General features: G+C 36.3%; 1 protein-coding gene across 7 annotated transcripts in view; it reads left to right on the top strand.

Moving 5' to 3' along the window:
- The window catches only part of DLG1 (discs large MAGUK scaffold protein 1), a 258661-nt gene that overhangs the window by 146773 nt on the left and 94088 nt on the right, over nucleotides 1-17800 (top strand). For all 7 annotated transcript variants that reach the window (XM_061166872.1, XM_061166871.1, XM_061166873.1 and 4 more), the window contains 4 exons: nucleotides 1621-1671; nucleotides 6861-6985; nucleotides 11638-11807; nucleotides 12953-13089. In XM_061166872.1, the coding sequence (XP_061022855.1) occupies nucleotides 1621-1671; nucleotides 6861-6985; nucleotides 11638-11807; nucleotides 12953-13089 (483 nt within the window). The remainder of the gene's footprint in view (nucleotides 1-1620; nucleotides 1672-6860; nucleotides 6986-11637; nucleotides 11808-12952; nucleotides 13090-17800) is intronic.

Consider the following 17800-nt stretch of genomic DNA (forward strand, 5'->3'; position numbering starts at 1 on the left):
TGTTATTTTACACTAATAAAATGGTAATATGTGGTTTTGATAATGTATTCTTGGCATTCAGAAGCCCAGTTTGAATGTGTTTAATGATGTTATTAAATTGTCTACTGAATTGAACCTGAATTAGGGGTTGCTTTCTTATTGTATGGTAAAGAAAACAAAGTGGCTTACATAGATTTCATTCTTCTGTTGTTTCATTATTCTATTGCTGTATAACAAGCCACCGTGAAACATAGTGGCTAAAAAATAATTATTTCTCATGATTTTCTGAATTAATTGGATAGTTCTGCTTTACATGATCTTGGCTGGGACAAGGGAAAAGACTGGAAGACCCAAAACAGCCTCATTCACCATGGCTGACAGTCAGTGCCAGTTGCCGGGTAGAAGTGCAGCTGGGGCTTTTGGCTAAAGTTCTTTGATGCTCCTTCATTTGAGTCACCTCGTAGGGTCTTTGAGCTCCCTCACATTACAGCTTCTGAATTCTAAGAAAGTGCATTCTTAAAACAAGGCGAACACTACGAGGCATCGCATGACCTAGCTTCCAAAACCGCAGAGCATTATTTGTGCCACACTCTTTTTAGCAGAAGCCATCTAGAACCTGCCTAGATCCAAGGGAAAGGGAAATAGATAACATCTCTTGATGGTAGGGTGGTTTAATCATATTGCAGAAGAGCCCTTAGGATGGAAGATGAGAGGCATCTAGAGATTCATTTTATCACAATCTGTATTTGACTTATGAGATTACTTTGCTCAGTTTCATATCACCAGAAAGATTACAGAGTTGAGAACTTGAAGGATATGTAAAGGACAGAGCAAATCATTTAAGTTTAATGGTATATAAGGCTCATGAAGAGAGGAGATACATGTTAGGAATGAAGTTGAGCCATGATTTGGGTCAGTTCATACAGAGCCTTGTATGAGAGTTTCAGAGAATTTTGGACGAAGTATGTTATACATGGGTTCCATAAAGATCCATCTGTGTAAAACACATTAGAATGATTTGAGCAGTGAAGAATAGTAATCTAAGAGATGGCGTAGATTACATTTGCTGTAGAGATTAACCAGAAGAGATTAACAACAACTTGAACCAAAGTAATAGAAATGAAAATGAAGAGGTGATGGTTTTCTCAAAAAACTGAAGTATTTAAGTCAGTAAGAATTGGTAGCTAATTAGATGTGTGAATTAAAGCAAAGAAGAGGGTCAAGAGTTCAATAAGTATTAAAAGCTGAGTGTACCCTTTCTGTATTTGAATGACACAGTATCATAAATGCCATTAATCACATTTTCACTGTTCCATTCCTTGAAAATCTTTCCCAGAATTATTAGAATCAAGCTGTGTTATTTGATTAATATCACATTTAACAGGGTTTCATTTAACAGGGGCTCTGTGACAATCTGGAAGGGTGGGATGGGGATGGAGGTGGGAGGGAGGTTCAGGAGAGAGGGGACATGGGTTTACCTATGGCTGATTCTTGTTGATGCATGACAAAAAACACAAAATTCTGTAAAGCAGTTATCCTTCAATTTTTTTTTTTAAAGTGGGGAAAAAAAGAAATTATACAAAAGTTGTCTTGTCATTTTGAATTTTAAACTCTAAATTTCTGTGCTACTTTTTTCCCTAGGTTAATGGCACTGATGCAGATTATGAATATGAAGAAATCACACTTGAAAGGGTAAAAGCCTATTCATTATCTTAAGTTTTTGTGAAAAGAAATCTGTTTCTTTACAGAACTCTTTAAATATACTGCTCTTTCATATAGAATCTAAGGAAGATAATCTTTCAAAAGCAGAACCATGTAATAATATTAGTTTCTTTAATAAGTCCACATATCATAAAATTAGCTGTGGTATTTTCAGAAAATGTTGCTTTTCTTTAAGAACTTTTTAAAAAAATAAACTTTTATTAAAAATTTTTAGATTTGTAGAAAAGTAGTACAGAGAATTTCCATTTACCCTAGACTCAGTTTCACCTAATTATTAACATCTTATATTACTAAAATACATTTGTTTCAACCAGTGAAGTAATACTGATACATTATTATCAACTAAAGTTTATACTTTATTTGAGTTTCCTTACTTTTTGTTTTTCTCCTCCAGAAACCTATCTGGAATACCATATTACATTTAGTTATTATGTCTCCTTGTGCTCCTCTAGACTGACAATATCTCAGATTTTCTCAGTTTTTAATTTTATTATTTAGTTTTCATATAATGAAGTATTATTTATTTTAAATGAGTATTTTGTCTCTTGAGCTAGTAACTTGATCATTGTATCAGTTTTGTTTCCTAGCAAAATAATAACCATAGATTTACTGGAAAAGACCTTACTGAAAACTACTTATTATGCATTCCCCTAGTCAAAAAATAACTTACAGGCAGTTCAGTTGTAGGGAGATGAAGGAAATGTGGGTTCAATCCCTGGGTTGGGAAGATCCCCTGGAGAAGGGAATGGCAACCCACTCCAGTATTGCCTGGAGAATCCCATGGACGGAGTAGTCTGGTGGGCTACAGTCCATGGGGTCAAAAAGAGTTAGACACGACTAAGCTCATGCACACACACTCACAATTCAGATGTGTGAATTTTCTTGATATATCTTCCCCTTAAGAATATCTGCATCAATTGATGCTATATTTTAGCGGTGCCACCTTGTCTGACCATCATTTTTTGGAAAATGATGTGCTCTACATAAGTGACTTTTCTAAGTAACTGAATGTCTGTATATTTAAAGTTCCTAAAGGATTAGATTTATGTTTGTAGCCAGATAAGATGAGTGAAAATAGACCTCAGAGGGTCTTTTACATGTGTAATAGATTTTTACTGCTTGTTTGCCTGAATTGGGCCATCTGTTCAAGTGGGGTAGCTGACTGGGTCTTACAGGTAAACAGTATTAATGTATTTGCACATTTTAATGTGTCATTTTATTGGGTTTTTCCCAGCTTTATTGAGATTTCTTGACATAATCCTAACTTTTTACCTCATTCATGTTTTCATTTTTTCCTAGTACCTTTTAAATTCTTTTAGTCAGAACTGTACATGTATTTTTCACTGATTAAAGGACTTGAGTACCAGGAATTAGGGAGATACTGTTAAAGTGTACAGACTTGCAACTAGATGATGAATAAGTTCCAGACTTCTTATATGCACAGCGTAGTGAATATAGTCAACAATAGTGTATTGTATACTTCAGAATTTGAAGAGACTAGTTCTTAAATGTTCTCACCATAAAAAATAATGGCAATTATGTGAGCTCATAGAGGTGTTAGCTAAATAAGGCTAGTACATAAAGTGGTAATCTAAACAAAGTAAGCTAAATAAAGTGGTAATCATATTGTTCTATATAAATGTATCAAATCAACATGTTGTACACCTTAAACCTACACAAAATTATTTGTAATTATAGCTTGATTTTTTAAAAGCGAATAAAAAAGAATAGCTGAGTATCTTGGTGTCCCCATACAACCTATTGATACTATTTACTACTACTTTAGTAACTCTTAAAGAGCTAAGACTGGAAAAAATTTTTTATTAAAATAGAATTTTAGGACTATCGTAGTTGAGTGAAATTTTAAGGTATTTTTTTTTATACAGTTTAGTAATATATCCAGATATACCCACTTATTTGAGCTCACTGAAAACCAAAGTTAAATCATTCTTGAAAAAATAAATGTCTAATACCTTTGAGATCAGTTTTTCTTTTTGTACCAGTAGAGAACCCGTCCTTCAAAGAAAATATTCAAAAATCAATACATAAAATGAGCAAGAAACAATGCTGCTTTGGTAAAGTTAACTTTGCTGTCAAGAAAGCTTACCAATGTTAAATTCTCCAGTTAGACTTTCAGTATTTAAAAAATGCCTTTTGCTAGTCAGGTAGGTTTCTTGGTTAAACACCTCAAGGATGATAGCAGTGTTACTTAGCTGATACAATTTGGTAATTTTAAAATAAGATGATGGCAAACTTAGCAGAAGCAAAACCCCACCAAGTACCCCTTTCTTAAAAGGCTGAAATAGTATATCTATAGTACCTACTTGGAAGTAACAGCAGCACAAGGATCACTTAAGTGTTTTCTTCTTGGGATCAATTTGCCTTACCAAACATGAGCTAGATGCAGTCTAAAAGAAAGAGACCTAATAGTGACACCTCTACAGGGATGAACTATACATTTAAAGAAAGAATTGCCATGTCAAGGCTTCCTGGTTAGGGAAGCTTGTGTCGGTGTTCTGGTGCGTGGAACTTGATTTCTTCTCTTTGGAGAGCAATGGAGTGCCCAGAAGGAACATACCTCAACATAATAAAAGCTGTATATGACAAACCCACAGCAAGCATCACCCTCAATGGTGAAAAATTGAAAGCATTTCCCCTGAAATCAGGAACAAGACAAGGGTGCCCACTCTCACCACTACTATTCAACATAGTGTTGGAAGTTTTGGCCACAGCAATCAGAGCAGAAAAAGAAGTAAAAGGAATCCAGATAGGAAAAGAAGAAGTGAAACTCTCGCTGTTTGCAGATGACATGATCCTCTACATAGAAAACCCTAAAGACTCTACCAGAAAATTACTAGAGCTAACCAATGAATATAGTAAAGTTGCAGGATATAAAATTAACACACAGAAATCCCTTGCATTCCTATATACTAACAATGAAAAAACAGAAAGAGAAATTAAGGAAACAATACCATTCACCATTGCAACAAAAAGAATAAAATACTTAGGAGTATATCTACCTAAAGAAACAAAAGACCTATACATAGAAAACTATAAAACACTGATGAAAGAAATCAAAGAGGACACAAACAGATGGAGAAACATACCGTGTTCATGGATTGGAAGAATCAATATTGTCAAAATGGCTATTCTACCCAAAGCAATCTATAGATTCAATGCAATCCCTATCAAGCTACCAACGGTATTTTTCACAGAACTAGAACAAATAATTTCACAATTTGTATGGAAATACAAAAAACCTCCAATAGCCAAAGTAATCTTGAGAAAGAAGAATGGAACTGGAGGAATCAACCTGCCTGACTTCAGACTCTACTACAAAGCCACAGTCATCAAGACAGTATGGTACTGGCACAAAGACAGAAATATAGATCAATGGAACAGAATAGAAAGCCCAGAGATAAATCCACGAACCTATCGACACCTTATCTTTGACCAAGGAGGCAAGGATATACAATGGATAAAAGACAACGTCTTTAACAAGTGGTGCTGGGAAAACTGGTCAACCACTTGTAAAAGAATGAAACTAGAACACTTTCTAACACCATACACAAAAATAAACTCAAAATGGATTAAAGATCTAAATGTAAGACCAGAAACTATAAAACTAGAGGAGAACATAGGCAAAACACTCTCCAACATAAATCACAGCAAGATCCTCTATGACCCACCTCCCAGAATATTGGAAATAAAAGCAAAACTAAACAAATGGGACCTAATGAAACTTAAAAGCTTTTGCACTACAAAGGAAACTATAAGTAAGGTGAAAAGACAGCCCTCAGATTGGGAGAAAATAATAGCAAATGACGCAACAGACAAAGGATTAATCTCAAAAATAAACAAGCAACTCCTGAAACTCAATTCCAGAAAAATAAATGACCCAATCAAAAAATGGGCCAAAGAACTAAACAGACATTTCTCCAAAGAAGACATACAGATGGCTAACAAACAGATGAAAAGATGCTCAACATCACTCATTATTAGAGAAATGCAAATCAAAACCACAATGAGGTACCATTACACGCCAGTCAGGATGGCTGCTATCCAAAAGTCTACAAGCAATAAATGCTGGAGAGGGTGTGGAGAAAAGGGAACCCTCTTACACTGTTGGTGGGAATGCAAACTAGTACAGCCGCTATGGAGAACAGTGTGGAGATTTCTTAAAAAACTGGAAATAGAACTGCCATATGACCCAGCAATCCCACTTCTGGGCATACACACTGAGGAAACCAGAAAGAGACACGTGCACCCCAGTGTTCATCGCAGCGCTGTTTATAACAGCCAGGACATGGAAGCAACCTAGATACCCATCAGCAGATGAATGGATAAGGAAGCTGTGGTACATATACACCATGGAATATTACTCAGCCATTAAAAAGAATTCATTTGAACCAGTCCTAATGAGATGGATGAAGCTGGAGCCCCTTATACAGAGTGAAGTAAGCCAGAAAGATAAAGAACATTACAGCATACTAACACATATATATGGAATTTAGAAAGATGGTAACAATAACCCTATATGCAAAACAGAAAAAGAGACACAGAAGTACAGAACAGACTTTTGAACTCTGTGGGAGAAGGCGAGGGTGGGATGTTTCGAAAGAACAGCATGTATACTATCTATGGTGAAACAGATCACCAGCCCAGGTGGGATGCATGAGACAAGTGCTCGGGCCTGGTGCACTGGGAAGACCCAGAGGAATCGGGTGGAGAGGGAGGTGGGAGGGGGGATGGGGATGGGGAACACGTGTTAACTCTATGGCTGATTCATATCAATGTATGACAAAACCCACTGAAATGTTGTGAAGTAATTAGCCTCCAACTAATTAAAAAAAAAAAAAAAACTCAACATTCAAAAAATGAAAAAAAAAAAAGAAAGAAATGTAGACCAAACTCTGAAAGTACTCAGTACATCTTCAGCCTCACCTATTCAGCAGTAATACCTCTGAATTCATAGAGAAAAGAATAGCTTTCCTTATATTTTTTAATTTAAAAATCATCATATCCCCTATATACATATATATACATATATATGCCTTTATATGTGTGTTGCCTATGTTGGTACAGTTTCTAGGTCCTATAGTGACAGGAACCTATCAATGATTTTTTTTCAATGTCAATTTTTCCCCCTCTATTCCCAGGGAAATTCAGGGCTTGGTTTCAGCATTGCAGGAGGTACAGACAACCCACACATTGGAGATGACTCAAGTATTTTCATTACTAAAATTATTGCAGGGGGAGCAGCTGCCCAAGATGGAAGATTGCGGTATGTTTTGTACTTGATGTTATGATACCAAATCCTCTTTGTATCTTTTCCTTGAGAGAAAATAAACAGTGAATAAATACAAATAAGAAACATTATCATAATAACTAACATAAGGTAGATGCTCAAATATCAAATGAATGAATGAGATAATTGTGCTTTAAGCATTGTTTCCCTGTTTTCATTTAGGAATTCAATTTTATCTTAGAAATTAAACATTTTGAATAATACATTTGATTAATGATTTAAATATTTCTGCGCAAATGTGTAGAAATTGTAGATTTCCCATTGTATTTTCTGGGTGGGGAATATGTATAAACTTACTTAAGGTTTAGGAAATCATATATTGATATATCCTAAGTTTTTATCTCATACCTGGTGGCTCAGGTGGTAAAGAATTTGCCTGCATTGCAGGAGACCCAGGTGTGATCCCTGGGTTGGGAGGATTCCCTAAAGAAGGGAATGGCTATGCACTCCAGTATCCTTGTCTGGAGAATCCCTTGGACAGACGAGCCTGGGGGGGAGCTATAGTCCATGGGGTCACAAAGAGTTGGACAAGACTGAGCGATTCGCACACAGACACATGCACCACAAAGAGAAAAGATTAATGCAGACTTTAAATAAATTAACCTATTTTCTAAATTGAATAAATGTAAGTAACTGGTCTTTGGTTTAATGTTCCATTGCAGAAGATATCCTTAATATCTTGTTAAACAAAGATCTTTGGCACCTTTGTTGTTTCTTTAGACGCCATCTTAGATCATAGATTGTGGCACTTTTCCTGTTGCCTTGTTTGTTGTTTTTTACACATGGTGACACTTTTCTAAAAGTTTTAGAACTAAAGATTTTATACGGTCTGTGAGAAACAGTATTTTATTTTAAGGCTATTGGTGCCTTATGCAGCTCTTCAGTTTCTAAACTTCTCACTGGATATGATAAGTGGTATATTAATGAAATTAGATATAAAGTAAATAATTTGAACATTCATATAAATGTAGGTATTTACTTCCTGATTTTGTTATTTGCCTTTTATTTTTACTTCTTGTATGAAAATAAATACGTTCCATTTGTTTCACTGGAGAACTGACCTGTAGTACTAAATGTAAGGTATCACTGTCTTTGGATATAGAATTTCTTTTCTCTAAACTTAATTTGATATATTACAGAAGTTTAGCATGATCGCTTGAAATGTTTTAATTGTATTTTGTTCCCCTTCCCTGCCCAATTTGAGATGACCATCTTTTTGTTTTCTACATGAAAACCATCCGGTTGAAACTAAGGCCAATTTATTTATTTTTTTGGGGGGGAGTATAATTGCTTCACAATGTTGTGTTAGTTTCTGCTGAATAACAAAGTAAATCAGCTATATGTGTACATATATCCCCGCCCTCCTTGGGCCTCCATCCCGCCACTCTAGGTCATCACGTAGTACCGAGCTGAGCTCCCTGTGCTAAGCAGCTGCTTCCCACTAGCTATCTGTTTTACATATGGTAGTGTGTTTATGTCAATGCTACTCTCAGTTCATCTCACCCTCTCCTATCAGCTGAGTGGTTCACAAATCTGTTCTCTATGTCTGCATCTGTATTCCTGCCCTGTAAGTAGATTCATCAGTACCATTTTTCTAGATTTCATATATGTGTGTGTGTATTAATATATGATATTTGTTCTTCTCTTTCTGACTTACTTCAGTATGACAGACTCTGGGTTCACCCACATCACTACAAATGACCCAGGTTCATTCCTTTTGATGGTGGAGTAATATTCCATTGTATATATGTACCACATCTTCTTTATCCATTCATCTGTTGCTGGACATTTCAGTTGCTTCCAGTTCTGGCTGTTGCAAATAGTGCTGCAGTGAACATTAGAGTACATGTATATTTTTTATTACAGTTTTCTCAGGGTATATGCCCAGTAGTGGGATTGCTGGGTATTATGGCAGTTCTACTTTTTAGTTTTTTAAGGAACCTCCATACTGTTCTCCATCATGACTGTATCAATTTACATTCCCACCAACAGTACAAGAGAGATCCCTTTCTTTATACCCTCTCCAAAATTTATTGTTTGTAGATCTTTTGATGATAACCACTTTGACTGGGATGAGATGATACCTTGTTGTGGTTTTGATTTGCATTTATCTAATAATTAGTGAAGTTGAGCAACTTTTTATGTGTTTGTTAGCCATCTATATATATTTTCTTTGTAGAACAGGTCTTCCACCCATTTTTTTATTGGATAGTTTGAGGGTTTTTTGGTATTGAGCATGAGCTCCTTGTGTATTTTGGAGATTAATCCATTTTCGGTTGTTTCATTTGCAAGTATTTTCTCCCATTCTGTGGGTTGTCTTTTTTTCTTGTTTATGGTTTTCTTTGCTGTGCAAAAGCTTTTAAGTTTAATTAGGTCTCATCTGTTTATTTTTATTCCTATTACTCTAGGAAGTAGATCAAAGAGCATCTTGCTGCGATTTATGTCAAAGAGTGTTCTGCCTATGTTTTCCACCAAGAGTTTTATAATGTCTGACCTTACATTTAGGTCTTTAATCCATTTTGAGTTTATTTTTGTCCATGGTGTGAGGAAATGTACTAATTTCATGCTTTTACATTTGTTGTCCAGTTTTCCCAGCATAACTTATTAAAGAGACTATATTTTATCCACTGTATCTTCTTGTCTCTTTTGTCAAAGATAAGGTGTACCCATAGGTGCATGGATTTATCTCTGGGCTTTCTAGCTTGTTCCATTGATCTGTATTTCTGTTTTTGTGCCAGTACCATACTATCTTGATTACTGTAGCTTTGTAGTGTAGTATAAAGTCAGGGAGCCTGATACCTCCAGCTCCGTTTTTCTTTCTCAAGATTGCTTTGGCTATTTGGAGTCTTTTTTAAATTAACTTACTTTTGGCTTTGCTAGATTTCCATTGCTGGGTTTCTCTAGTTTTGGTGAGTGGAGTCTACTTTTCATTGCAGTGAGTAGGAGCTACACTTCTCATTTCAGTGGCTTCTCTTGTTGAAGAGCACCAGCTCTAGAGTACGTTGACTTCAGCATCTATGGCACATAGGCTTAGTTGCTCTGTGGCACATGGAATCTTTCCTGACCAGGGGTCGAACCTGTGTCTCCTGCCTTGGCAGATTCTTAACCACTGGACCACCAGGGAAGCCCTTTTCAGAGTTTTTTGTGTCTCCATATAAATTGTTAACAAAGTTTTTCTGGTGGGTTGGCCAAAAAGTTTGTTTGGGTTTTTCCATAGTCTTAGGGAAAACTCAGAACAAACATTTGGTCAACTCAAAATTTCTGTGAAAAATACCATTGGTAATTTGATAGGAATTTCATTGAATCTGTAGATTGTTTTTTGGTTAGTGTAGTTATTTTCACAGTGTTGATTCTTCTAATCCAAGAATTCGGTATATCTCTCCATCTTTGTGTCATCTTTGATATTGTTTCATTAGCGTCTTATAGTTTTCTGCATACAGGTCTTTTGCCTCCTTGGGCAGATTTATATCTAGGTATTTTGTTCTTTTTGTTGCAGTTGTAAATGGGATTGTTTCCTTAATTTCTCTTTCTAATTTTTCATTGTTAATGCATAGAAATGCAAGAAATTTCTGTGTATTAGTTTTGTATCTGCAACTTGACTAAACTCGTTGATTAGCTCTAATCATTTTCTGGTGGCTCTATGTATAGTATCATGTCATCTGCAAACAGTGACAGTTTTATTTCTTCTTTTCCAATTTGGATTCCTTTTATTTCTTTTTCTTCTCTGATTGCCATGACTAGGACTTCCAAAACTTTGTTGAATAATAGTGGCAAGAGTAGGCACCCTTGTTCCTGATCTTAGAGGAAATGCTTTCAGTGTTTCACCATTGAGAATAATGTTTGCTGTGGGTTTGTCATATATAGCCTCTATTATGTTGAGGTAGGTTTCCTGTGTGCCCACTTTCTGGAGAATTTTTGTCATATATACATGTTGAATTTTGTCAAAAGCTTTTTCTGCATCTATTGAGATTATCATATGGTTTTTATCCTTTCATTTGTTAATATGGTATAGCACATTGATTGATTTGCATATATTGAAGAATCGCTGCATCTCTGGGGTAAACCCCACTTGGAGATCAGTTTATTTTTTAATAAATCAATGAATTAATCTAATTTGCTACTGTGACATTAAGCTAGTTATTCGGTCTAAGTCTTAGGTTTCTTATCTTTAAATCACTGCTCTATTGGTCATTATCTGGGTGGCTTTGGGAAAGTTATTTAAACTTTGTGCCTCAGTTTTTCCATCTGTAAAATAGGGATATAGATAGATCTACCTTACAGGTTGTTGTAAGGGTTAAAACACTAAAAGAAGTTCGTAGCTTATAATTGGTACTAAATAAGTATTTTCTGTTTTTCTAAAGTATTTTAATTTCTGTACATAGACAGCTGTCATTAGCATCTAATATTTTTGTAAAATAATCTATTATTTGCACTATTTCCTTTGATGGCCCTTGAGAAATGTTTGTATTTATAGAAGTATTTGATATATTGGAATTTAACATGAAGTTTCTTCTCAGAAAAAATTGTAGTAAATAGTTATCCTTAAAAATATGAAAATAAAAATTGGCAAAGTGAAAAATTGATATTAAATTTTTAATATTTAATTTTTATTTTAAATTTTTCCTCAGAGTCAATGACTGTATTTTGCGAGTAAATGAAGTAGATGTTCGTGATGTAACACATAGCAAAGCAGTTGAAGCATTGAAAGAAGCAGGATCTATTGTACGCTTGTATGTAAAAAGACGGAAACCAGTATCAGAAAAAATAATGGAAATAAAGCTCATTAAAGGTCCTAAAGGTATGAACTAAATCAAACAAAAACAAATTATTAAGTAAGAAATCTCTAAGTGACATGTAACTCTTAAGTTATATATGACACACATTCTAAAATTAGCAATACTGGTAATCTGTAGAATTTACTGAATTTGGAGGGATGGGGTTTCCCTGGTGGCTCAGCTGGTAAAGAATCCACCTGCAATGTGGGAGACCAGGGTTTGATCCCTGGGTTGGGAAGATCCCCTGGAGAAGGGAACAGCTACCCACTCCGGTGTTCCTGCCTAGAGAATTGCATGGACAGAGGAGGCTGGTGGGCAAAGAGTCAGATACAACTGAGCAACTTTCACTTTCACCTTAGTGAATTTTAGAATTTCTCTGTTATTTCTACTGAGTTTTAAGTAGCATTCAGCATAAACATTTTGAAGTCATGTATAGTATTGATATTAACTTGTAATCATTAATCTACAAAGTATATTAAATGCACATACACAGGATAAAAGAAGAAAATATTAATGAGCAGATCATTAGTAGTTATATCTGCAGTGAAGACTATTAGGATGTGATCTGAATTTTGAAGACATGGATGGGATTGAGGATAAATGGAAATACTGATTCTAAGTCATGGCTTCATGAAAAATGAATAGAGAGCTACAAGTTTGGTATTAAGGCCATGGGATTTATGAATTACTGAAATTCCTTACTTAAAATTAATTCATAGAATATTGAAAAAGAACAAAAACATCTGCATTTCTGAAGCTGTTAGTTCTGCCCACCATCCATTTTTTTTTTTCTCTCAGTTGTTTTAATCTTGTGGAAGTATTAAAAGTGTTAGTAAGAAGTGCAATTATGATGGAAACAAAAGTGAAACAATTTTACATGAATTCTTTGAACTAACACAAATGCATGAGACACTCTTAAGAAGTTCCTGGGAGGGAACTGGGAAGGTACTTACTTGGAACTGTAGGAGCACTTAAATTTGTAACTGTCCCTGATTACAAAATACTTAGGATTTTAAAAATAGGTAAATAGATTCTTTTTTATTTTAAAAAGCATTAATTTGGTGAAATTATCACCTTTTAGAATCTATTTTCTACTTTTCAGTCATTTCTTTCTGAACTTAGGTTTACATTTATGGGTAAAATTCTAAAACTAGTGTTTTCCAAACAGGTCTTGGGTTTAGCATTGCTGGAGGTGTTGGAAATCAGCATATTCCTGGGGATAATAGCATCTATGTAACCAAAATAATTGAAGGAGGAGCAGCTCATAAAGATGGTAAACTTCAGATTGGAGATAAACTTTTAGCAGTAAGTATAAACAATCCATTGTTTTAAAAATCACTTTGATGTCTTTTTTTTTTCTGAAAGGCTCTGGAAATTCTACATGCCAAAAATGTTTAAATGACGTTTACACGAGTGAAGACTAGCCTTTCTTTAGTCAGGACCTAGAAAATGACTCTTCATTATGTGTTTGCTATTTCCATTTCCTCTGCTAGGTCCCTTCTCTTTTTCTTTTATCCTATTTAGGAGCTTGGATGCACAAAATTATTTAATCATAATCCTTAGGTTTGTAACGGTATCATCCTTTGTCATGTGTGACCTTCTTTTTCCCTTTCTTGTTCTAATCTATATAATGAAAACTGCTAGTTATTATCCAACCCAAGAATTAGAATATCAACAGTTTGTGTTTCTCATTCCTTTGCTTTTTAAAGATTGCTTAATCACATACATATGCCTAAGTGTTTTGTTTAGTATTGTTTTGAAAAAGACTTTAAAGGCTGTTTTGCAGTATGTAGTCTTTTAATACTTTTTTCCTCAATATTGTTTTACTGAGACTTATCCATATAAGAGATAAGATTTAGTCATTTCCCCTCTTCATAATATTCTATTCTGGAACTATAGACTATATCAAAATTTATTTATCCAATCTTCATTAATAACTGTCTTAGTTCATATTCCGTACAAAAACAAACCTGAAGCTACTGTGCTAAGGTATTATTTGGAAGTAGAACGTCAGAGAGGCCGGAGTGAGTGGAAATGAAAAGGGAGGCAGAGAATGAGGCAAAGTCAATACAAGGTATTATGTTTCTGAGCTGGCTATAATTTCATAAGAAAATATAGCTGGTTGCTTATCATATAGGACAGTCTTCCAGGCAGGCAATGTGAAACTGCTAAACCTTAGATCCAGCTATCCAAGCAAAAGAAAGGATTGATCTCCTGGCCCCTCTTAGTCTCCTGTCTCTTGTTAGGTAGAGTCTACCCCACAGGGGTTAACTGTCTTAGATTTCTTGGCTGTGTTACCCAGCCCCTCTGGATGAATGCTAGGAAGGCCAGCTCCCACACTGTGGCACTGCACTTCCCCTGAACCCAGAAGTGTTGAAAGAGCTAGAGCCTCAGTGGTCTAGACACATCAGATGTGGTCTTCTGATATGTTATTGCTCTCATTATGTGAGCCACGCCCAAGCCCAGCCTTTACTACAGAAGAGATTGAAATAGTTCGTAATGGTTGGTACAAGACAAGATAAGAATAGCAATAGCCAGGGCTCTCTTGTAAGCAAGCAGCCAAGGCCTAGTGGGCAAGTAGGCTCAAGTGAATCTGAAAAGGCATACAAAGTCTGATATAGTGGTGATTTGGGTTCGTTCCTCTTATTTATTTATTTGCCCTTTTGAATACCTCTGCTAAGAATAGCTGCTAGTTATTTCTGCTAGTTAATGATAGTGAAGAGGAAGAAACTGTCCTCCAACTGCTTTTCTCTAACTTATCCTCTCACGGCTATGACTTGTCATTTTTCCCCAAGCTACAACCGGCACTCCCTCGTCTTCACATAGACCCACATACCCCACATACACATACACCAGTTCCAACACCTTTCTCCACTAGGTTTCTCATTCTTTTTTTAATTTCTTATGTCCTCCTTTATGGTTTCTCCAGAATCAATTTTAAGAGTAGGGAACAAGAAATTATACTGAATTTGCCATTTAATGAGGCTTTTGTTGACATAACTCCACTGAAATTATTCAGTTTTATCTCTCACTTTAACTGATAAATCAGGCATTTGACACACCTTTGGCCTTCTTAAAATGCTCTTTCCAGGTTCCATACTACTTACCCTCTATCTTGCTATTCCTCTTAACTCACTGGCCAATCCTTCTCATTCTCCTTTCTGATGCATCTTTTCCCTAACCTCTAAACGTTGCACATTTGCTTTTCTCTTTGACAGGTAGTCAAATAGCTTACTAAGTCTCATTGTACGTGATAGTAATAAGTATTGTTTTCTGAACTTCAGTCTCCTTATGTATATCTCAAGAGTCATCTCAAATATACAGTTGGCCTTCTATGTCCATGGGTTCCACATCTGTGGATTTAACCAACTGAGGATCAAAAATACTTGCAGGGGAAGAATTCCAAAAAGTTCTCAAAAGCCTAAACTTACTGGCTGCAGGCTAACAGCTATTCACATGGTGTTTACATTGTATTAGGTATGATAAGTAGTCTAGAGATGATTTAAGTAAGAGAGGGTGTGTTGTTCATTCACTAAGTCATGTCTGACACTTAGCAACCCCATGGACTGCAGCATGCCAGGCTTCCCTGTCCTTTGCTGTCTCCTGGAGTTTGCTCAAACGCATGTCCATTGAGTTGGTGATGCCGTCCAACCATTTCATCCTCTGATGTCCCCTTCTTCACCTGCCTTCAATCTTTCCCAGCATCAGGGTCTTTTCTAATGAGTCAGTTCTTCGCATCAGGTAGCCAGAGGATTGGAGTTTCAACTTCAGCATCAGTCCTTCCAATGAAAGTTCAGGACTGATTTCCTTTAGGATTGACTGATTGAATCTCCTTGCTATCCAAGGGACTCTCAAGAGTCTTCTCTAGCACCACAATTCAGAAGCATCAATTCTTTCACACTCAGCCTTCTTTAAGGTCCAACTCTCACATCCATACATGACTACTGGAAAAACCTTATCTTTGATTATATGGACCTTTGTCAGTAAGGTGATGTCTACTTTTTAATATGCTGTCTAGGATTGCCATACCCTTTCTTCCAAGGAGCAAGTGTCTTTTAATTTCGTGGCTGCAGTCACCATCTGCAGTGATTTTGGAGCCCAAGAAAATAAAATCTGTCACTGTTTCCACTTTTTCCCCATCCATTTGCCATTAAGTGATGGGACCAGATGCTATGATCTTAGTGTTTTGAATGTTGAGTTTTAAGCCTGCTTTCCACTGTCTCCTTTCACCCTCATCAAGAGGCTGTTTAGTTCCTCTTTGCTTTCTGCCACTAGAGTAGTATCATCAGCATATCTGAGGGTATTGATATTTCTCCCAGCAATCTTGATTCCAGTTTGTAGTTGATCTAGCCCAGCATTTCACAAGATGTACTCTGTATAGAAGTTAAATAAGCAGAGTGACAGTATACAGCCTCGATGTACTCCTTTCCCATTATTTGGAACCAGTCCATTGTTCCATGTCCAGTTCCAACTCTTTCCTTGATCTGCATACAGGTTTCTGAGGAGACAGTAAAGTGGTCTAGTATCCCCATATCTTTAAGAATTTCCCACAGTTGGTTGTGATCCACACACAGCTTTAGCATGGTGAATTTTCTGGAATTCTCTTGCTTTCTCCATGATCCAGCAAATGTTGACAGTTTGATCTCTGGTTCCTCTGCCTTTTCTAAATCCAGCTTGTACATCTGGAAGTTCTCGGTTCATGTACTGCTGAAGCCTAACTTGAAGGATTTTGAGCATAACCTTGCTAGCATGTGCAGTGAGCACAATTATACAGTAGTTTGAACATTTTTGGAATTGCCCTTCTTTGGGATTAGAATGAAACTGACCTTTTCTAGTCCTTTGGCCACTGCTGCGTTTTCCAAATTTGCTGACATATTGAGTGCAGCACTTTAGGATCTTTTAGGAGCATCATCATTTAGGATTTTAAGTAACTCAGCTGTACTTCTATCACCTCCACTAGCTTTCTTCATAGTAGAAAGCTAGGCTTTCTGAGGCTTCCAAATGCCTATTTGACTTCACACTCCAGGATGTCTGGCTCTAGGTGAGTGGCCACACCAACGTGGTTATCTGGGTCATTAAGACCTTTTTTGTATACTTCCATGTATTCTTGCCACCTCTTTTTAGTCTGTTTTGCTTCTGTTAGGTCCTTACCGTTTCTGTCCTTTTTTGTGCCCATCCTTGTATGAAATTTTCCCTTGGTATCTCCAATATTCTTGAAGAGATCTCTACAGTCTTTCCCGTTCTATTGTTTTCTCTATTTCTTTGCATTGTTCACTGAAGAAAACTATCTTATCTCTTCTTGCTGTTCTCTGGACCTCTGCATTCAGTTGGAGTTATATCTTTCCTTTTCTCTGTTACCTTTCATTTCTCTTCTTTTCTCAGCTATTTGTAAGGCCTCCTTAAGACAGCCATTTTGCCTTCTTGCATTTCTTTTTCTTTGGGATGATGTTGGTCACTGTCTCCTGTACAGTGTTATGAATCTCCATCCAAGGGATGTGTATCCAAATACTATTCCATTTTACATAGGAGCTTGAGAATCTGCAGAATTTTTTTTGATCCTTAAGAAGGGTAATTTGGGCACTGGGGTCATAGAATCATTCCCCCACAGATACCAAAGGACAACTGTATCTAAAAATAAACTTCCAAGTCACAACAACCCCCCCCCCAACCCTGCCACCCCCAATTCTGCACTTTGCATAATTTTCACGTCTAGTTAAATGGGAACTTTATCCTTCTAATTTGCCCACGTCTGAAACTTTAGGATCATTCTCTTTCTTTCCCTCTCCACGTTGAATCCCTTAGCAAATCATATCAACTCTTTATTCAGTTATCTAATGCTGCATAAGACAACACTAAAATTAGTGACTAAAATGACAACAGTTACTTATTTACTTATACTTCTGCAATTTGGGTGGGTTTGGCCAGGACAGCATGTCTTGACTCCTTGTAATGTCTACTGGGGTGGCTAAACTAGGGCCAGGGGTCCACTTTCAAGCTGGCTCATATATAGTGGAAG

Source organism: Dama dama, chromosome 19 (assembly GCF_033118175.1).
Source record: "Dama dama isolate Ldn47 chromosome 19, ASM3311817v1, whole genome shotgun sequence".
NCBI lineage: Eukaryota > Metazoa > Chordata > Mammalia > Artiodactyla > Cervidae > Dama > Dama dama.